The sequence below is a fragment of the Centrocercus urophasianus genome, unplaced genomic scaffold (assembly GCF_019232065.1).
Source record: "Centrocercus urophasianus isolate 14NV4802_14NV808 unplaced genomic scaffold, USGS_Curo_1.0 seq_15, whole genome shotgun sequence".
Classification (NCBI taxonomy): domain Eukaryota; kingdom Metazoa; phylum Chordata; class Aves; order Galliformes; family Phasianidae; genus Centrocercus; species Centrocercus urophasianus.
The window spans coordinates 25,209,506-25,232,577 of NW_024884697.1; the positions used below are offsets into that span (position 1 = coordinate 25,209,506).

Genomic DNA, 23,072 nt, shown 5'->3' on the forward strand with positions numbered 1-23,072 from the left:
AGAGTCTTCCAATCCTGGCAAACCACCATTGGGCCACAGGATTTTGGGATAGAGGCAACACCTCTAAGTGTTGTATCAAACTAAAACCTGTCTGGGAATGAATAATTTCAACAGATATGAACAGTTGAGATCATAGAATAACTTGGACTGGAAGAGACCTCAGGAAGTCTCTAGTCCACGCGTCTGCTGAAAGCAAAGTCCTCTGTTAAATCAGGCCAGGTTGCCCAGCTATATGTCCAATTGTTTCTTAACAACCTCAATGGACAAGATGGAGACCAAGCCATTCTAAGCAACCTGTTCCCATACAGGACTGCCCTCAAGGAATGAAAAATTTCCTTATAACCAGTCAGAACCTTTGTAGTCTCAATTTGTGTCCTTTGGGTTTTTTTGCCCTCCTGCCATAGAACTGCTCTAAAGAGTCTGGCTCCATCTTCTTTAAAACATCCCTGATTCCCAAAGGTACTTGCAGGCTGCTGTTAGTTGTCCCCAAAGCCATCTGTCCATCAGACTGAAGGCAGACCTCTCCTTCAGCTTCTCATCACAGGGAAAGTGCTCCCTGGTGGCCTCCTGCTGAGCTTGCTTTCATTTTATCAGGGTCCTTGTCCTGGAAGTCCCTGGATGCAGTATCAAAAAGTAGTCTGATAAGTGCTGATTATGTCTTCATTAGACTTTACAGAGAAATTATAAAATCAATGTTACAATAGATGGGTTCTCAATCAAATCATATGCACTCATTACAAAATAAACTATAAACTGTGTAGGTATAATGCCAAGACTTAGAACTGAGTTTGTCCAGAACCATTAGATTTACAGTCGCACTGCAGCAAGTAGTATCATAGACTGTGAAGTTTCTCTCTTCTGTAACAAAACGCCTGTTTCTAAACTAAGATGAGCTAGCACAGATCCTGATAGAAATGTAGCCATTGCAATACAGCATTCAGCACAGGCTTGCCCTGTACCACACTGCCTTGGGTGAGCAGTACTATCTGAGATGGATTCTGCTACAATTGTCCTCAAGCTAGATCAGTGAAGACAACTCAGTGTTTATATTCCATTTCCATGATAGGAACATTTGCAAATGAAATAGGTTTTTACCAGAACCACTGAAAGGCAAATAAAGTTGAAGAGAAGTCCTGTAACTTCTATATTTTAATAATATTGTCCTAGCTGGAAATCTGCACAGAGAAGAAATGGTTTGGGTTGCTAATGTGGGCCTGAGTAATAGAAGCCTTTAAAATAATCTCTGTGTAAGTGATACTCAGTTTCTGAGGGTGAAGAATAACACTGCAAAATGAAAGACCTAAAATTAGGTGCAATACTTAATGAATAATGAATTTTTGGAAAGTATTAGAGAACATCTGCGGAATGCAGAGCTTCCAATCCTTGTACTTAGGCAGGACAAAAAACAAACAAACAAAAAAAAGGCTGACCAGTTCTTTGGACAACTTTTCAAACAGCACTGTAGAAATCAAATGAAAAGAGAACAACCACCTTCTTTTTTTTAGCATTTTTATTGCAATACTATTTTTTCTGTTAAACATATAAAAATTTAAAAAAAAAAAAAAAAAAAAAACACCAAAGAAAAGGAGAAAGACTCTTTATGAGAAGGAGAAAAGTAAATTAGATATGGCCACATCTGTCTGGGTGTTCCTAGCTAACTTGAGATTTTATGTCACCCTTTGCAATTAGCACTGCATGTAAATTCTGATCTGGACTTCCCACTGTAATGTATACATAACAAGCATACTTGTCTGGTTAGCAATAACTAGCTGTTCGTTTAAAAAATGCTCATTTAAAAATTAAATAACATCAGAGAAAGTATATCTACATTTGTGATCACCTATGAGAATGGCCTATTTGTGGAAGAGTATTTTATACTACTTTCAGAACAACTACTGTATGCTAATAGTTTTGGTAATTAGAGACAACAGCAACCAGGTCTTCTGGCAGAATCACTTTATCTAGGGAAAGGAAAGATGAACAGATGAGCTCTTAAACTAAACAGAACTGAACAAGCTCTCCTGTGGTTAGCACTACCACTATTTCAGTTCGTGGTGATTCCCTACAAAGGTGCTATTTTCTGGTTTGATTCATCTGGCAATGAATTCCAGTTTCAACTTGTCCTGGTAGTATCAGGCCATGTTAACTACACAGCATAGCTTAATCCACTAAGCATCAAAAAGGGGGAAAAAAAAGGTCTTTATATACATAGATATAAAATTGTATATGATTTACATATATATGAAATGAAGAAACCCTGTTGTTTCTAGCATTTATTTATGTAAATTTTTAATTATTTAGCCAGCTGGGAACTTCACAGATCTCAGTCTGCTGCAGATAATGAGTGTGATTTCTGTGGAGAGAACAAGGATACAACTTTCTTGTGACTGTTTCCTATTCAGACAACTCTGGTGACAGAAGAACAGCACAGACAATGTGACCCATTAGCACAGTAGGACACATTAGAGAATTTCCATTCCATCCTACTGATGACAGGGATGTACAAGCAAGTTTCTCATTAGACTATTTGCAGTCACCATTCATCCTATCAACCACAAAGTTGATGGTAAATTTCAATAGAATGTGGTCTATGTATAGAAGACAGAGAGCAGAAAATAAATACTATGATATTCTGGAAATGACAAATAAAAAGGGCAATTCAGACAAAAGGTCTAATTGCTAGGCCCCGGTCAAGATATTTATCCAAAGTTGATCCAAAGTCAGTCCCTGGGTGGAGAAAGGAGGATTAGGCAAGCAGCAGAAAGGAGATTGATACTGCCACAACTGAGTGCAAGAACTCAGGCAATAAAAGATCTCTTGTAAAAATACCAGACTGAACAACAAGGTTGACCACAAGGTTTTTGGATACAAAGCTAGCCACATTCTCCACAGCCTCCCTGCTTTCAACACTGCTCTATAACCATAGTGTCTAACTCAGGGAGGAAGAGAGCCAGTTAAGAAGGGAAATAGTGCAGAGGCTTGTACATCTGAAGAAATCTTACAGCATCCAGGAACCCAAGATCAGTTTGGCAGAAAGAGCAAGTATCACAACTACTTTTGTATCTGTGGGTACCTGTGCATTACACAGGCTGCTCAGAGACCAGGCAGATAGATGAAGCAGGGTGATCAGATGACAAGACCATATTCCTTAAGGTCTGCCCAAGCATAGGTGAAGACAGATTTCAGTGCCATTATTAGAATTCAGATTCCTAACAACAGCACTGGGCAAAAATGGATTAAGGTTGTGTTCAGCTCTGATACTTTACCAGGAAACAAGATGTAAACCACTGGTTATAATTTGTAAGTTTTGATGTCTGCAGTATAGCATTTGCATAAAAATGGATCAGGAAATGGACCCAGCATGTTCAGAATGACACTAACAAGAACATGATTTGTTGTATACCAATAATAAATGAAGGAGGGACAAGCTTACTATTTAATAGCAGTTTCTTTAAACCAGGTACCTTGCAATCCCATTTCTTTCAAGATGATGGTCAGTTGACAACTCGATTCTATGGGATTGAGAATTGTTAGTGAGGAAACAGTCATGAGTTTTGACAAAAAGAAAGGCCCTGAATATCTTTGAAAACTGTGTTCATGACCGTTACCTTCATAAAATATGAACCTGATGTCAGATGTGCTGTGCAAGTAGCTTTGAAGGAAGAGGTGTGGAATAAAGTCAGCAGTGATTGTCTGATGGTACTGCATTAGAAGGAGCAAACAACTTTGCAAATTCTTGTTCCTCCTCTGTTGTTAGCATCAAAGCACGTGCTTTGGACATCTCTGGAGTCCCATCCATTGATTATGCCAACGACAGCAGAAAGTTCTGTAATTCTCCAATCTGTTGTTAAATAATCGATAGTTTTGCTGCCACCGTGAGGATACCTTTAGAAATAAAGCCTCCGTGGCAGTGAGACTTGGGCTATAGGAGATCTGTGATGCATGAAAATTAAAAGTACTAATTTAAAAAATATATATTTTGTCACTTAAAGATAAATAAAAGCATGATAGATTTGTTTCCTGAGTTCCTATGGTCTGAAATTACAGATGACAGTCCTTCTGTAGAGGGTAAGAGAATTCATTTAGATTAAATTATCATTTCATTTTCTTTTCTAAAACATCAGAAAACCTTCCTAACTGACATTTTTGCCTTTGTGTCAGGGATAGCATTAAGAATAATTTTCTGTGATTGTCTCTTCGTCAGGCAGAGAACTCATTTTAATCGATACATCGTAAGCTGTTATTACAGCTATTTTCTATCTTAATTCAGCCTGCCTTTCATAATTATGTGGGGTTTTTTCCTGTTTTTTAAAAGCTCTGGACGGCGGCAGATTTCCACCACCTAGTGGAAAATGTTTGTATTGTCTCTTGAAAAGCTTTGCTCAGATCTCTCTCTAGGGCCTGTTTTCAACCTCACTACTCCCTAACAGGAGCACCTGTTACCAAAGAAGTCTTCTTTTTCAAGTGCCCTGTTGAACGTGCCCAGGAGTGCACAGCTGTGCTTGAAGATATGAGAATGTTACACTTTCCACAAACCAGATGTATTAATGTACAGGAATTGCATGTTCGTGTGTTTTTCTTAATTCAGTGATTCGTAATGTGAAAGGGAAATTGGGAAGATTAAAAATTGATCAAGGTCTGCCAAGGAACATCATTACTTCCCTGCAGCCACCTGCTTTTCTGTGAGCCCTGGCTCCTCTTCGGTGTGCACATCAATACAGACTATATATATTAAAAAAAAAAGCCACCATACTTGTTCAGAGTATCCTCTGCACTTTGGGTGCTGGGATTAAAACGCTAAATGGAGCCAGAGGGAAAATGCCAGAAATAAAGTTAAACAAAGGCAGATGCAAGCAGTGCTAGGGAAGCCACTACCCCTAGCATAGTGAAGGAGCATCTTCTCCCTTCCCACTTGTTTCAGAGACAACAAGATGCTTTCTTTGGCCTTCCAGAAAAGAAGAAACTTTTACAGATCCACCTCTGAATCTGAATTGCCAGAGATAAGAGCAATAGGCTCTTAAGAAGCTCTCTTCACATTGTCTAGATGGAATAATGATTGTGAGGAAAATTCTGTGGTTGCTGAACCCAACAGGATTTGTCTTTACGTTTTCCCTGAGGGGAAAAAAAAAAAGAAAAAAGAAAAAAAAAAGCCATGATTGTAGAAAGTTGCTGGGATTTGAGTGCCATAGAGATCCTCCGAGATCCCCATCTATTTGGCTGTCTTCCCAACCTACTGGACCAGGTTCCAGCTTTAAACATGCTGTTTCCAGTGATTTTCCAGCTAACTGCCCCTTTATCTGTGCTCAAAATTGAAAACTTCAGAACTCCATCTAATTTGCCATGTAACACTGGAAGCATCCAAACATATCTTCACAGCAGAAAATTTCCCTGAGCATCTAAGTACCCCCTCCTGGCGATGCTGATCCATTATCATCTAGTTCACAGCTAACATCTGCCAGGATTCAGAAATGAGCTGTTTGTAAGTCTCTTTCTCCTACAGTGCCCAATCTGCTCAGCTTTTCAGAGCACGTCTGATGAATCATGGTCTACACAAGATAAAAAATAGGCAATAGTAGTACTACTGTCCCCACTCCTGCTTTGTTCAGTAGCTATGACGCAGCAGGCTTAAGAAGATTTCAGCTACTTCTTCCAGTTTCCTAGATGAGGACTACAACTCTCAAATTACAGGTTTAAATGCAGCCCTCAGTGACACCTGCTTCACTTGTATCAATTACATGAAGAAAACACATTAAAGAGAGGAAAGGTTTCAAGTAAATGTATCAGTAGCTCTTTCAAATGAAGTTTACATTTTTGCAGGAGAAACAAGAAAATACATAAATAGCTAGCAGGAAATTAACAGGGGATGAGAAGTGAGTGGAGGGGATGAGTCTATGATAATCATAAAAAAATCTCCTAAGAGACAAATGAATTAGAAATGAGAAACCCTATCACTCCTTTCGATACTTAACAAAAAACTAGAACTAAGCTGTAAAACACAAATTGCTGGAAACCACCATAAAGACCTTGTACTTAAATATGCTCATCAAGGACACCTGGAGTTGGAAAGGAGAACTTGGATGGAAAGTTTATGGAATGCCAGGTAATAGTATTAGTGGTTGATATCCCTAAGCAAAGGGTATAGGACTAAATCAACCGGAAAAACGTGCTTTAGCCTGTGTAACACTTTTGTGGGACTAAAAATATGAAAGCTGCAGTTCCGTAAACGGAATTCTGCGCTAAATGCACAGAATTATGTCTTCAGATGCGCAAAGTTATGGTGGTATTTGTTAGAAACAATATGCTCCTCTTTCTGCCATGACAGTTAAACTAGTTATAAATACCAGACAAAATCCCTTGTATGTCGGGATGACAGCTTTAATAAAACAGACAAGAGTTTGTCTTGAAATGCCTTAAACTGCAACAGGTTATGATCACACATAGTAAACAGACGGCAGCTATCCTGAGACTACTGAACCTGAAACACGAAGGAGCTGGAATCTCTGTGACGAGAGGTCCAACCTGTCAGCTATAGACCCAGCTCACTCCAGGGTATTTGAAGATATATAAGAGTAGAAAGAAGCAGATTTATTCTTTGAGGTGGCAGGTATTGAATAATAACCCAATACTGGGAAAACTTATGCATCTATTTTAGCGAGAAATTCAAACTACAAATCCTAGGTTCTTATAGAATGGCAAATGTTTGCTTATAAAGCCTAATAGTTTCAACAACACAGTTTCCTGGAGGATCTTCATTGAAAGAAATGCCATAATCTTCACTAGCTCTCCAGTCTACTGGGAGGGGTTAAGCGACATTAGAAATTCTCTATCTCAAAATGAGTGGATAGATCACTGATATAAAATTGCATTATAATCATTTTCAAGAGGATCTCCCACAAATCAATGGATATGCCTACCCCTTGTCAAAGTAATGACTTAAGTATGTGTGTCCATTTCAAAGGCTGTCTAGTGGGTTTAGGAGTGCATTTCCTATTAGTGTGCAAATTGCCATTGTAATCAGTGGCGAAAAGTCATTTTATCACATATCTGAAAGAAAAAAAAAGATGCTGAATGGACCAAGGGGCTCCCAGCTAATTATCTTTCAGCAAGCACTCCTCCTTCAAGGCCCTACCACATAGCCTACACACAGCAGGGCTCTGCTGGAAAGCAGCAACCCAAGGACACATCAGATTTTTAATTCCTTTTTAGACTTGGCCATGAGCCGCCGGGTGTACTGTTGTTGGATACAGCAGAGTTGCTTCATAGACCAAGGATAATGAAGCCAGAAGTGACTTGGTTGAAAACAAAGAAGAAAATACATTTCATATATTCACGTCTCTCTTTTTATTTTTTAAGACAATGCTTTCGATCAGCTGAACTTTTGCCAACTCTCCTTTTTTTTTTCTCCAAGCCAGGGAAGTAGATTTCAATGGAAGTAGCAATAAGCATCCAAAACCCCATTAAAAAGGCATTACTGCTGCCCTTGAGGGGAAAAAACAGAAATCACTGAAGAAAGCCAGGCTCAGCCTGACAGCAGACTGGCCAGCAATGCCCTTTTGGATGAGGTGCATGGCAGCATTTCATTTTCAGCACTCAACGACTCAGGCTGCCGTGATCGGGCCTCAGCCTACTTTTGGATCATTCGGCTGCAGTCCGCTCGTCCCTCGATGCCGCCTCTCCGGCCTGCACACAGCACCGCACCCTCGGCGAGCCTCAGCCGCACGGCTTTGCTGTTCCACGCGTCGCGGGACGCCGCACCGCCACCATTTCCCCCTGTAGCCTCAGTCCCTCCGGGCAGCGCCCGCCTCCAGCCGCTGCAGCGCCCCCGCCGGCTCCGGGTGTGGCGGAGCTGCCGTGCTGCCGCCAGGGGTCGCCCCGGGCTGCGGCGGAACCGTTGGGTACCCGCCAGCCTCGTTGAGAGGGTGGGTGGTTGGGTGGGCGGGAAAACTCCCCCCCCTCTCCCCCTGCAGAGGCATGTGAGTGGAGGCGCTAAAGCAAGTGCACAGAGAAAGCGTTTCTTAGGGCAGACTTAGGAGCGCGTCAGGAGGAGCTTTGAAAGTCAGGTGGCTGATTGTTATCAGCTTATCTCGAGGTCTTGCTGTGACCTCTCCTCCTCCCTGAAAAGACCCAAATGAGTCAGCCAGTGTCTGTTTATAGCTGCTGAATCAGTTCGCTGGGTGCCGCCGGCTCCCGCTCACCAGAGAGCTGAGTCACCGCCGTGGGATATCCTCACCCCGCGGCCCCTCCCGCCTCGGCTGTGCGGAGGACAGCTCCAAAACGGCGGGGCTCGGAGCTCGCTCGTGTTCATTTCATCGCGTTCCCTGATAATGTTCCTGTCCCACATCTATTCCACCCACATCTAAAATTCTGTTAAAAATAATATCGTGAGGTACTGTTTGTTGCTATCGGTTAACAGGTAGCAAAGCTAGTTACTTCAGCTTGCTCCAGGACACAAAGTCACTGCTGATGCTCAATAAAAGGCCAGAATCCATCTTGTGCTTTCTGCTGAAGGATAAGTTAGAAGTAACTTATGTGGCTGTATGATTTTGAGAACCAAAGGAGAGGTCTTCTGACAGAAATACTTTAGTGTTCCCTTTAGAAAAACAAACAAACAAACAATTAAAAAAAAAAAAAGAAGAAAAAAAAAAAAAACATAAAACTAGAACATTCATTAGTTGTTGGAAGTTAATTAGCCACAAGCTTTCCATGAGAAGTAAAGGGTGTTCGTCAATTTCAGAACATCGTGTTACTCTGTATGTAGACAAGCTGTGTTTTCCACAGTCAGTTACGTGGTGCAGAGGATATTAGGAGTAAATGAGCAGAGCAGAACTTGAAAAACACACCCACTATTATTAATACATTCTCAAATTGGCAGGCAATGGATTTTTAAATTGTTCTTTCACCTTCTGTGCAAGGCAATTTGCCTCACAGTGATGAATTAGCAGCAACACTGTGCTGAGACTGTTTCCACTGGAAGGTTCTCATTATCATTCAGGGGTTTTCTGGCTCATCAGCGCACCGTGGGCAGCATTTCAATTGCTGAAATGTGGCCCAGAACTAGAGGAAGGCTAGAAAACACTCTATAAAAACCTTTTCTTGGATTATAAGATTGATCTAATTCTCAGCTAAGAGTAACAACTTTGGCTGTAGTGCTGCTAGTCCTTACATACCCCAGAGGAAGTGACATCCCCTGTCTTTCTCTTTGAATCTCAGTATTCTTGTTAATCAGCCGAGGAAAGAACAGTAACATGTAATGGTCTGAATGAGCTGAATGGACTGAATCTTCTCTCAATTGAAGAGAATAGATCCCTTAATCCCAGTAGCAGGAGGTTGCAATCTAAGGATTGGATTCAACTTTTATTATTCAACAGCATCTTCTAGGATAAATTAAACCAACAACCCATAAGCAGATCAAGTTAAACATCTCAGACAGATGATTTTCAGTTTTGAATCAAAACATTCCATTTGTAGATATTTGGCATTTGTTCTATGCAGATGTTGCTTAATCAGAATTCTAATCAGAACCAGTTGATAATAAACCAGCATAAATATTTTCAAAATACTAAAGTTTTTGTTGCTCTGATGATATTTCCAGTAGGGAAAAATTCTGAACCTGAGTGCAGGAACTCATATCAGATATGTTGTATCAGATATAGTGAAATGAATAAGAAAACCTGAAATTTTTGCTCTGCAAATGGATATTTATGGGCAATATCACGTATAACTTTACAATATTATGCTTTTGTGGAATGAAAAGAATTACCAGTTTTTCACACAGAGGGTGGTGACGCACTGCAATGTGTTGCCCAAGGAGGCTGTGGATGCCCCATCCCTGGAAGCATTCAAGGCCAGGCTGGATGTGGCTCTGGGCAGCCTGGTCTGGTGGTTGGCAACTCTGCACATAGCAGGGGGACTGAAACTAGATGATCATTGTGGTTCTTTTCAACCCAGACCATTCTATTATTCTATGATTCCATGATTCTCTCATTGTATTTTCAGAATCTTAAAATAAAATAAAATAAAATAAAATAAAATAAAATAAAATAAAAAGAACATGAAATTGGATTTTTGTTCTTCAGATGATTTTCTGTCAATTGTCCCTCTGCTTCACATTATTCCATTCTGTTCGTTTGGCAAATACCTTGATACGTCATTTAGTGTTCCTGAATAGTCTGAGCTCTGTGCAGTGCAAAGCACATCACCTTTAAAAGCACGTGATCTAATAAAACTTGTGACAGTCCTTTCACCACTTCTGGAATTTTCTCTTATCCCTCCAGAGTTAGAGTACGGGCATCATTATTATTTTTTGCTCATGTTTGGCTTTGTATTGTTACCAGAGAGCAAAGCGTGTGAAGCTTTCTGTGTAAATCAGTAGTAATAGTGAATCAATTCGTCCTTTTCACTGAAGCTTTGATAACTCACTTTTTCCAGAACAAAACTGAACACACACTAGAGTTTAAGAACAGATGTATTAAAATTCCAAGTATCTCGGACGGTAAAAAAGATTTGTCAAGACTGAACTTGTCTCACAGAGTTAGTATAATATAAAATAAGAAAGAAAAAAAAAAAAAGGGAAGCAAAAAACAAACTATTTTTCATGTTCTCAGGCAATGGGCTGGGTAATAATAATTAGTTTAAATTTCAGAAGGGAAGATTTGTGTCAGACTTCAAGAAGTTTTCCAACCATGTCATTTGTTAAGCACCAGAACAGATTTGTGGAAGCTCCATCTCTTATATATTTTATGGTGTGAATGGACAAGTAACTGTCAGGAATGAGTTAAGTTTATCCAGTGCTGCTGTCAGACAAAGGGATGAGTTTGGTTGCCTCTCAAAATCCTCCTTCCCTGCCCATATTCATCTGTTCATCTTCATCTCCTGAAGACGTTAACTGTCTGAATTTACCCAATCTCTGGCAGTTTCATAGACAGATCTCTACAAATAATTATTTCCTCAGCTCTTGCCATGATGCTTGTACCCATTGAGCTCTATTTGCTTGAGCACAGGACCAAATCTGACATTGCATTGGAAGCTGACCATGTATAACCCGGTGTTCTCATGACAGCTTTACCCCAGGAGAGGCAAGCAAATGCCTGTGTTAGCTAGCCCTCCACTATCTGTTACTGTATACTATCTTCACACATAGCTCCATCGGGTCAGATGCAACAGTCCACACTTTTGTTAGCAAAAAACGCAGACTGTTCCGGACATCAGGAACAAAGGAGGGAATTTCTCACAGCTAAGCGGGGGAAAAGGAGACAACACGACATTTAGGTAGGACACAATCGAGTCAGTGTTGCTGAGGTTTTGATATTCCCTCTGGCTAAATTAGGGTGAAATTACACCAAATAATTAAATATTTATTTGTATCACACTACAGTGATTAGCACAAGACGTAGTGTATATCCATATATACTTATGCCATATTGCCAACAAGCTATAATGATAAGCCTTGTATTAAACTGTAATATAACTTGAAAAGAGAGAGAGGAGAGAGAGAAATCATAAGAGAAAATGGAGATTAAATAGCAGGGAAAGAAAACTCGGATCACCACCCTTGGTTCCAGTGTAATCTCTGGTCCAGTAATATTCAGGTGGCAGGTGCACACTTGACCGCTGAGTTGTAGTCCTTTATATTTATTGCCAAATAGAGATGTTTTTCATTTGTATCTGTAGTTTGCATGCAGTGGAGGAGTAGGTGGGATTCAGCATGCGCAGATGTGTGGAAGGAGGAAGAGCAGCATTGACCCTTCCCTCCAGGTGAGATGGGGGCTGAAGAGACCCTGTCCCTTGTCACGTTGGTCACGTAGGCTTCTCTTGCAGCAGGGGAACTTGCCTAAGCAAGGAAATAGAGCTGTCCATCTTCCAACATATTCTGCACCGTCTTTGGCAAGCACTTTTGGTTCCCTAATTCCAAATGCAAACTAAACACACAATTTCCTTCTTCAGCACTAAGCAATGCTCCAATGGTTAAGACATGGAAGACAGTTTTACAGATTTTCCACAGGACTTTACAGTGGTATTATTTGATGGCTGAAGATTCAGCCAGCACTTCAAGGACAGATACTGTGATACCTTTGATGAAAGCTGAAGATAATTTCTTGGTTAGATCTTCCAAGTGTTTCTCTTTACTTATCAGAATGTTTCTAGCCTTGCCCAGATTTATTCCACAGAAAATTTGCTGATGTCAAGTTGCCTTTTTAGTAATTATAGTAGTTGCACCTGTTGGTGCAGATGAGCATTGATGGCATGTTATTAAACCTATCTGAACCCTTTGCGTGTCGGATTGATTTACAATGGACTCAGATAAACACTGAAAAGCCATTGACTTTGGATAAATGCCTCTATAGTCTGCGAATTAAAGAAAATGGAAAGAAGCAGTACTGATGGAAATGGCTGTAAGTACTGTAAGATTAATTTATTTATTGCCATCAGCTCTTCTTGGTGCATGGATATTTCTTTGTCACACCACTAGACATTACAGGCTCCTGAGATGTGCACCACGACAGAGATTTTATCCACATATACAGGAGATAAATTGTAAGATATACTACACATTAGTTCTGTCACGTGCTGCTGGAGCTCAGAGCTCACTGGTCACTTATTCAAGATTATGGAGCCCTGGGATGAGCTGGTTTACTTCAGGTTCAGGTCTGGAGAAGATTTTAAGTATTGGTTTGTCTGGGAGTCTCACCATCGTAGATAAGCCATATTCATGAAGTAGCCATTATTTTCTTCTCCTTCTGAGCATATTCCAGAAAACATTGGTAGAGTGGCAGTGGCACTTCACTGTCAAGATGCCCATCTTAGTCCTCACTCTTTTCTCAGATGGGAGCTGCCCTCACTATAAATGGATATTTGCAACTTGAGCAGCTGTATGCAGTGCTACACAATGTCCCACTGTACACAAGAGGGTCCAAAAGCAGGCATATTTCAACAGTGTTACTAAGATGGGCTTAAAGATTTCCTTGGACCTTTGCACTTTTTAAATCTCTACTCTAAATCACTAATCACTGCAAGAGAAGTAGCAATTAAATATAAAAAGTATGAACTGAGGGTTCAGTCCCTTTGGTACCAAGTATGCCTGCATATTGCTGGTCCTATATACATCTGTGGCAGCTGAGGGTACTCAGCACCTCACAAGTTCAAATTATGAAGGGGAAAAAAAAACTTTTCTAGTCAAGAAAAGCAACAGAAAAAGTGGATTTCTTGTGATTATTGATTGAATAACAGATTAACAGATTAACAACAGCAGAGACATCAGGAAGTTTCAATTTCTGTTGACTGTTGATATAGCACATATTTTATTTACACCATCTCCTGCCAGAAAAAATCTACAGGCTATTGGTGTCAATTTCTAGAGAAGCACAGACATCTCTGATAGCTGCAGTTGCAATGAGAGATGTGCCAAATCCACGTGTTTGAGATGCACTGGATGCCAAATGTTAGAATTGTTTCTCCCTGGCTGGCAAGTACAGATGCTTGTAAGGGTGAGACAGTAGCTTGAAAGCAGTTATGGTAGCTACAAGATGAGTGGGAGAGGTGAGAATACTGCCATTAAAAGCAACTGACAGCTTGGTGAACAGAGAAGCAGCACTGTGAGTTTCATGTTCTTCGTCGTATGATACTTTTTCTGTCATCATTTAACAGCATTTACAGGAAGATATTTACTCTGGTCTGTTAGGGTTTCTTTTCTTGCAACATATTCTACACTTTTGTCATTCTCTTATCAGTATTAAAGTTATCTTTGTAACAAACATTCGTGATTCCCAGAGTAGATAATTAAGACTCCAGCTGAGAACTAGCAGCAGGAATAATAAGCTCTTACAGCCAAATCTCATGGTTTTCATGTGAATGACTTGTCAGTAATACAGCAGGAAAAGAAAAACAGTGCTCAAGAAATAGGAAGAAGGTGATGCAAAACGTAGATGTAAGCCAAAATATTCCTCTTAGAAGGAATCAGTGGGCAAATCCAGGTAGAGTCATAGCAAGAAAGATTCCCGGATCTTGTTCTTCACTATATTGCAGACAACAGAGTCACCACAGCAAAGATTATTGTTGATTTTGGGAAGAGACTGCACTGCACATTGTGGACCTAGGTGACTATTTTTATGAACTTTTCCAGGAGAGATTAAAAAAGCTCTGACTGAAAAGAGAACTTGAAGTAAAAGAGAAGATGTTGAGTGTCAGCTGCCATTTCACTGCTGGGAGGGGAGTAACCAAATTGTTTACTGGTAATTGAGGTAGCTTCTTAATGTGCACACCATATCAGAATCCAAACTAAAATGACAAGGCTACCCACCAATTCTTTATATGACTGCACTTTTGGGTCTCAGTCTCCACAGCTGTGTGAAGTCAAATTGAGAAAGCAGCAGCTGCTGCTTTTACTCTCTGGACCATTTTTAAAACAAGAACACTCAGTGCAGATCTTTATCTGGCCCTGTGGCCTTTCTCTGGCAGCGGCCAACAGCAACCATAGGGAAGAGTACATGTACATACATCATTTTCCCCCTATCACTTTATAAAAATACTTGGTCTTCCCCCAACAGCTGCCAACAAATACTGAGTAGAATGTGCTAGCAGTATCGTGAGATAGATGCTACCAGACCAAGTTATCTAAACCAATTTCCCATGTAAGACAATATGGCACCCACTTTCACTCCTTAGTAATTAGGGCTGAATATGACGTGTTATGAAAGGAGTAGTTTTTAGTCAGGTTTAGTTATTGGTTTTTGGATTATTATTGTTTTTTTTTAAGAAGTGATGTCAATCTGTTCAGATACGCAGAAATACAGACCATCAAAGTCAGTGGCAAAACTGTATTTATTTGTAAGTGATGAAATCTGCAGTTATCCATGAATACAAATAATATAGAAGCAAAGACAGAAGTTGTTCCAATGTCAACAAGGCCATGCAGGAATCACTTGAATAAAAATCACTATTCTATGTGATCTCTTACATCTGAAGTAAAACTAAGCTCCTAGCTCTGTAATTTAGAATGCACAGAGAATCTGAAACTACTGAAAATTGTTGACCATTCACTGTTCATCATGAATTATATGGGCTTAGTTTTCAAAATCTGTGTTCACATCAAACAGAATCCAATATTCTTTTCTAATATTTTTCATTCAGAATCATTCATTCATTCATTCAGCCTTTGTAATTTTCCTGTGACCATATCAGAATGTCTGTATATCATATGTGAAAACATCTGAATACATGAATAAAGTGATGCTGAGTTTCATTCCAGAGTAGATCTATTTTCCAGAGACTTTCATTTCTGGATGGGTGAAGAAGTAATCACGAAGCTCAGGAGACTGTGTGAAGAGGTATCTTTCCTTTTCCTTCATTCCTGATTGATTTAGATACTTAAGTATCATACTGTTCATTTTCTTAAGCTCTTCTATGTTCTTCCTTTCAGATACGAGTCTGCTTGATATTTGGTCCATCTTGTTTCTAGTTTGAACTTGGAAAGGAAAATACATCACATTAAATTGTCAGCATTTAAGTTAAAAGCATCACTACCCTCTCTTGCATTCCCATGTGAGATTGTTGGGAATTATGACAATATTAAACAGGAAAACAAAAGCAGAATCCAATGGGAAAAAGTTAGGCATCTGTGGAGTAACCTGCTCACTGAATTCTTTAAGTGTTTATATATACATTTTTTTGTAACTACAGAGCAGTGTAATACAACCAAATACTCTGTCTCAGAACAAATTTTGCAGTCTCCAGGAGTGTATCCATTCCATTTGTGTTCATGAGAAAACATGCTATTAAATGGCTCCAAGTTGCTATTTCTGGGCACTACTCACCTATGTTTTTCTAGAAGCACACTTAGTAAAGCACAACAAAGGCTACAGCCACAGCATTTGCTTTCCTAAAGCATTTAGGTTAAAGGAGAATTCTTGTAAATATTGTCATTGAAAGGCGGTGTTCCTCTGGAATACCAGTGTGCAGTACCCATTATATTCACTTCTGGAGCTACTGTACCATTTCCAAGCCCAAGCAAACTTCTTTAATCCCTCAAGTAACCTCCTCACTGTTAGTTATTTTACAGTTTTTCTGCTTGAGGGGCACATTACTCATTTATCTGCACACTCAGCAGCAGCCCGTTAAATATATCTGAAATTCAAACAGATGTTTTAATTAGTGTTTTACAATCATGCCACTTAATGTTTTGCTTGCGTATTTGTCTTACGCTTTGTCTCTTGAGAGCTTGTGAGCAAGTTCAGTCAAGGTTTAGGATATTCTCTCAAGAAGGAAAAAAGGATTTTTGTTAAATTCCTACTATAGAGTACAAATAATTTTAATTTCTCATGGATTACAATTCTTTCAGAATGGACTTGTGCATGAAAACAACATACCTCATGCTGCCCAATGCAATCAGTACAGAAAGCCCCAAGACGACAAAGACTCCATAAAGTAAGGCCATCTGTAGCTCTGAGCTCAGCAATGTTAGCTGATCTATCTCAATCAGTCCAGCCCAAGTGGGGTAGTAAATATGCCTACAGATTTGATGCTATTATCTGATTTTTTGTTTATTTGAGGTTTTCTTAGCTCCAAACACTTTCCCATCAGTTCTTAGCTGCAGTTTTCAAGTCTTTCAGAAAAAAGGATAATATCTAAAAGGAGCTTGATTTAGGTGCTAGCTTTAGTGTAATTCCAATTTCAGTGAAAAGTCACTAATACTGAATTTCCTCTGGAAATATACAAAAAGCTTAATCACTGCCATATAGTTGTCTTAAAAATTTAATTTAATATTGGAGTTTTCAGGGACACACCTTCACACTGCTGAGCTCAATTCTTGACAGCTGTTTAAGCTCACAAAACCTTTGCACAAAGAACAAAGTTGTGCCTTGTAGCACAGAGAACAGAGGCCTGTGCTTCTATACCAAGGACCCACTGCCCACATCTAGCTAAAGACTTTGGTCATGCATATACAGCAGTAGGATGTTATAAGGTAGCATGATTCATTTCAGCAAAGTTCTTCTCCATAGTCTCAAATTTTTAAGAATCACTGTTTGCTTTACTTACTTATTAAGAATATTACAAATGAAACAATTGCCAAACTGACAATCAAAGTAAGAATGAAGGCAATGAAGAAGTAGCACTGGTTTCTTGTTTTGCTCCCTGTTAGGTTCTCTCTAGTACCACCAGTGCTCTCAACGTCCTCATCTGTAAAGAGATGACAAGTCATTTGGTGATAAAGTTTGATCAGTTTCATTAGAATAAGCACGACATTAATTCTATGATCCTACGAAATGTGGCAACACGCCTTAATGATAATAGGTGAAGTCAAGTGAAGACCATGAGAAAATTATGCTTATTTCATGAGATTTCAGAGATTTCATGGTAGAAATCTCTGACAGTTTTGCAACTGAGCCTGTAGTGAAAAAGCTGAGGGAAGGATGCACGTGTCATAGTAGTGCTTCAACAATGAACAAACCTGGGGCTGAACAATTGGCTGAACTAGCAGGAGATCTTTGGGAATACCTCAGTTTTTCTTTATTGCATTTAACGTGCTCCTGCCTCAGGTAAGATTACATTTTTTAATATTTGGGAGGCATTGTGTTTTTTCCCTTAGCATTCATAACAAATCATCATATACTATGCACCTGCACCAATATTGCTTTCTAATTAGAATAAAAAGGAAGGCGACGTCCTGCTACTACTCTCAAGAACAGTAAGCTATCAACAGAGTTCTCAGAAATATTCCATGCTTGCTCTGAATGATGAATGCTGCATACTGGCTGAGCTTGCCAGGCTAAGTGCTGCAAAGAATCACTGAACACAGACTCTTGTCATGCTGCAAAGAATGGGAAAATTTTTATCGTTTAAAACATAAAGAAATTTTTGCATGGCTGCTACCAAGGCAATCCAAATGTGTTTACATTTTGAATAGCTTTTAACATGCTAATGTGTTTGATTATGCCAGGTCATACTAAGCTATAGGATGAAAGGATTGCCGTGAGTACTGCAACACTCCTGAAACATCATTTTTTAACCTAACTGGGCATCTGCTATACTGCTAAACAGATTGCTCATGAGAATGTAGTATTTACTAAACTGAAAAGTACGACACAACTCTCATTGATTTTCTGGCAAGAGAACTAGAATTTCATGCTGCTGAATAAGGCAAATTCAATATCTTACCTAAATCTTTCCAAGCTTTAAAAAATGTTAAAAAAACAATAACTCTCTGTGTTAAAAAAGAATAGTTCTAGAAGAATACAAAGCACTTTACAAGTGGATGCATAAAATATGCATTAGGCTACCTTTATTTACTGTTGAGTAGCAAAAAGTTATTTAAATATGGAAAGGTATATTATATATATTAAGCTACTTAACTAGAAGGATTATTGACGTATGGCCCTTTGAATCCCAAACATTCTGTAGTTCCATACCTTTTGCCATTACAGTAAATAAAAACTGATCTCTGCTCTCTGGTGACAGTGAAGGAACCCAAGAAAATGGCATGAAGATGTGTCAGGGGTGGTACAGACTGGATGCCAGGAAAAGATTCTTCACCAGAGGGTGGTGGGCACTGGAACTGAACTTCCTGGCGTACAAGGAGCGTTTGAACAACACTGTCAGACATACAGTCTGAGTTTGGGGTGATGCAATGCGGACTCCGCAATTAGGCTTGATGATCCTTGTACATTCCTTCCAACTGGGGACATTCTATGACTTTATGATTTGAAAAGCAATAGAAGTGGAAGAGCTCATATCACAAACTAAAGAGATTCTGTGAATCAAAATGCTTAAAAGCCTCTTAAGATGCTTCACACTTGAGTCCTTAGGAGATATGTCATAGAAGAATGAACAGAAATTCACCGGCATTTCTATTGCCACCAGTGAATTTTAGTGCTTGGGAAGAGTTACAGTGCTATCCATGGAAGGAGTATAGACTGCGCAGTACTAGAGAAATTACCCTGTCTGATGGACTCAGGTGGAAAAGAGGGACAAATTCAGGCTTCACGGTGAATCTTTAGTCAAATGTAGGGATTTCCTAGAACCTGACACCTGAAGCAGTAGCTAAACCATTCATATGGTTTAAACTATGCCTTTTTTTTTTTTCCTTAAAATTTTCAATGCAGAGTTTGACATATTCATCTATTGGGCTGTTAACACCTGTGCAGTACGATGTCATTAGTGTTTTCAATTTGTTTTATAGCCTATTTGTGTGCAAAGAATAAACACAAAACATTGCCATACGTACCCAGTGGACGCTGAAATTCATCTGGGCAAACATTTAGTTTGTTCAGGTTGTTTAAGGAATCAACTACGTAAAGCTTTCTTTCTTCATCAGTATTGGGGAGGTTAATTTCCAAAGAAGTTTTCTCCATTGTATCTAGAAGAAATTATAATTTAAAAGTTAAGCTATAAAGATGTAAATTGACTGGTAATAGTAGGTGTCCTGATGTGAGAAGCAGCTGTAACAACCCCTAACATTTAGAGATTTGAAGGACCAGCACACTTGAAGGCATGGCTAACCCAGTGTGTTATTGTACTTATTCTGACAAAGCTTCATTTCTACATCGTATCTGTGTACCTGTGAATGCACATTTATGTATACATGTACACATATATGCATATAATTGCATGTATGTATGCATATATGTATGTGTGGTGAGAGAATATCTGTTTCACTTTTATTTGGGCATTAGATATTCAATCATATAACTTCTTCTAGTTTGGTGGATACTTATTAAGATGAAGAGTGACACCTGACCACAGTGAATGTCAAATCTTCACCAGCATCAACAGCAAGGATGTCACATAGATCCTGCACTTTCAGCACAGAACTATTCAGTGATGAGACATGGCCACAAGGCAGGTATGGGTGTAGGGGGTAAGAATAAGCAAGAATACAGGTGTGCCTATGCATGTACCTTGTAGTGTCACTGTGAAGTTATTATTTGTGAATAATGGGGGGAAAAAAGTTATGAATTAGTTGTACTTCATATAAATGTTAATTATGGATGAGTTAAAGTCTGATGCCAAACCTTTTCTTCAGACCATTACGCTTTGCCTTAAGAAAAACACTGATTGAGGCCTAACAAGAAAGTGTGTCAGTGCAGTCTGGGTGTGTGAAATGTTTCAGTGATTATACAAACAAATTCAGCTATGAAGAATAAGTACTACCTAAACAGGCTCCTGTATGTGTTGAAGCACACAGTTCTAGCCATCGAGAGATGCAGTCGCTCTAACAAGGCAACTTAGACCACACTGGTCACTGAAAACTCCCACTGCAATTACTGAAGAAAAGTATGTTTCTCCAGGAAATATTCCTCTTCTATTTAGATGTCATTCTAGACCTTAGAGTTGCAGTCTAAAGATACCTTTCCTTGCCAATGAAAGTAAAGCCGGAGCTTGCAGTGGTTAGTTTAGCCCTAATGTTGAACAAATCTTACACACTGAATATTTTATCAAATCCCCAAGTTCAGTCTTGCCTGCCAAACACAACTTAGCACTTCATGAGATGTAAGCCTCACCCTGATGAAAGATGTTAAGCACCTACAGGTGATTTCTGAATCTTAGACAAGTTGAATCGTCCCCTCGACATGCCACCCCCTCCGTCCCTCTCCAATAAACAAAAAAACACTGCGACTGGATTCCTAACTCAGCACTTCACTGGAAAATCTAACTAAAATGTTTGAGGAATACAGGCATAAATGGCTATAGAAAACACCTTTCCCTTGCAAGAGAAGATTGCCACAATTCCCTCAGATTTGAGCACATAGCTAAGCATTCCCTGAGTTTTAAGCCCTGAAGAGTAAGTGCTTAAATCACTCCTGACAGTGGGAGTTCTAATAATGGAAACTGACAGGCCTACATGTATACTTTTACATTTATATTTAGTAGAGCAGAAGACAAGCTTGCAGCTTGTTTTTTTCTCCCTTCAGAACTGCTGAAAAACACAAAAATAAGGTAGCAGTGGTGAACTGTACCTAGCACCTGACTTCCCTTTGTGCAGCAGCAGCTTCAGGCAGAAGGTTGTATGCACTTCCATTGCCCTGGAACGTCACATGGTGTGAGATCACGCCTCGGCCAGCCCCACTGCCACCTGCACTCTCACTGCTGTCTCCCCACAAGCACACTCATGGCCAGCTGCAGCCATACAGAGCCGTGCATTCCTACAACAGCATGCTCAAAGCTACCATCTCATCTCATCTCATCTCATCTCATCTCATGCACAAACGCTTTTGGTTATTTTTAGCTTCCAAAGAGCAGTTATTTCTCTGGGATATTCTGATTAGTACTTCCCTGCAGCTTCAGGAAAGACTCCTTAACAGCTTGAGCTGTAATAAATGTGAGTACCTTTCATACATTGCTATCAGTGGAATTACACATTTCTAATTTCATTGTTATTTGAAACCGACTTCCTGACTGTGCATGTTACTGCGGTGAAGGAAAACCCTATGTTTTATTTTCTGGTGATATTTCGAATAAATGTGAGAGGAACATCAGTGCTACTGGCCAAAGGTATTGACGAGTCTTCCAACAAACTAAAACATTGGATTCGTTACACTTTGCCAGTCTTTCTCGCACTTTAACCTTCTTTAAAGAACTTTTCCTCATTTGATTTCTGAATTTCTCCCTAGATTGTTGTAGTAAAATTAGAACTTAACGTGAAGACACTGAAAGTTCTCAACAGGAGAAAAAGAAAAAAAGAAAAAAAAAGAAAGAAAAAAGAAACAACAAAAACTAGCTTAGAAGGAATTTAAATAACAAGAAAATGAAATGTTACTTACAACATAGCCACGTTCAGGTAAAAGACCAGTGTGGAGGAACTCAGCCCGTGCCAAAGCCCCAGAGCAGAACTTGTACTGCTGTTCCTCTCCACTTTTAGCCCCATAGGAGCCTGTCAGCCCCTGCAGGACCCATGAAGGCAGTCATGAAACAGACTGTCTCTATGGATCTATATTTAGCGTTAATCTCAGCCAAGCACACTGACTTCACCGTATTGAACTGTTTAAAAGGAAACCAGCATATGCACAGCTCTTTAATATATTGGAATCATTAAATATCCTATAATGGAAACATAATGCGTTATTGAAGATCAATATTTCACTAAACCTTTGCTTTATGATTCCTTTTTAAAACTAGTTTGCTACGAAAAAACGTCATAGTGATATTACTGCAGTTATGAGTAACGAGTTTGCTATGCAGAAGTCATTTCTACATGACTGCAGTTATATGTACTTTAAAGGCATCAACTGGAAAAGTTACTTTCCTCCTCCAACACCTTACAAATTCAAATATATCACCACCTGGACCGATCTGTACAGCATCCAGAAAAAACACTCTAAGCTGATTGTGAGTACTGATAGTTCATGGAAAGACTTTTCAATTGCTGTTTTTTTCTGTTGCTAACATTGCAGAACATAATGTTACAGCACACCATTGACAGGCAGCTGATGCTAACAGGGAGCATGGGTCAAAACAACAAATCTTTTCCCAAGCAATTCTCTACTTCCACATTAATGTACGTTAAACTGACCATGAATACACTTTTCTTTCAGGAAAGAGCACAAGGTGATGCACCTACTGACTCAGTTTGCCTCTATATTGTGACAATCTCTGAAGCTGCACTATCAGTAGCTGTGCCAGTAATGCAGCTTGCTCCCTTCTTGTTTGGTCCCCTGAAAACCCTCCATTCAAACAAGGACATGTGATCAAATCAATCAATCAATCAAGATTATCCCACTTCCATCCCTGAAAGATTCCTAACACCATCCTAACTGCAAGACAAAGACTTAACGCTCTCCTGTTCTAAGCTTGGAAAAGTCTAGAATATCACCAGATCTCGAGCAGGCAGCAAAACAGCCCATCTCCTCCCCTCTTAACAGCCTTGGACGCCATCCCAGTCTCTGCAGCTGGCACCTACAGCATTCTGGGGGAAAGGGGAACCACGTGCCCGACCATCTGCACAGAGGCGCTGGATGCTTCGCAAACCTCCGGAAGCACAGGAAGGTCTCACAAGCGCTACTCTGTGCTGGTGCAGCTCAGCAAAGGCCACCACCCACAGCCAGAGACTAGCAGGCTTGTGGGAACAAACGATTCAAGGGGAG

The 23,072-nt window shown here is 39.7% G+C and overlaps 1 protein-coding gene across 2 annotated transcripts; it reads right to left on the reverse strand.

Annotated features, from left to right (window-relative positions):
• Window positions 1-14,843: 14,843 nt before the first annotated feature.
• Window positions 14,844-22,878, reverse strand: LSMEM1 (leucine rich single-pass membrane protein 1). Of its 2 annotated transcripts, none has more exons than XM_042815963.1 (5): window positions 22,802-22,878; window positions 21,753-21,872; window positions 19,217-19,348; window positions 17,032-17,172; window positions 14,844-15,460 (listed from the first exon to the last, which is right to left on the reverse strand). In XM_042815963.1, the coding sequence occupies exons 3-5, from the start codon at window positions 19,341-19,343 to the stop codon at window positions 15,252-15,254; spliced, it is 477 nt and encodes a 158-aa protein (XP_042671897.1). In that variant the 5' UTR covers window positions 19,344-19,348; window positions 21,753-21,872; window positions 22,802-22,878; the 3' UTR covers window positions 14,844-15,251. The 2 variants fall into 2 exon arrangements, with proteins under 2 accessions (XP_042671897.1, XP_042671896.1); XM_042815962.1 differs by having other exon boundaries at window positions 21,753-21,969; window positions 22,802-22,858.
• Window positions 22,879-23,072: the final 194 nt, after the last annotated feature.

Coding starts and splice junctions, on each gene's coding strand:
- LSMEM1 (XM_042815963.1), bottom strand. CDS start 19,343: ATGGAGAAAACTTCTTTGGAAATTAACCTCCCCAATACTGATGAAGAA. Junction 17,173..19,216: donor TGAATTTCAGCGTCCACTGG/GTACGTATGGCA, acceptor ATCTCTTTACAG/ATGAGGACGTTGAGAGCACT. Junction 15,461..17,031: donor ATTTGTAATATTCTTAATAA/GTAAGTAAAGCA, acceptor TTCCTTTCCAAG/TTCAAACTAGAAACAAGATG.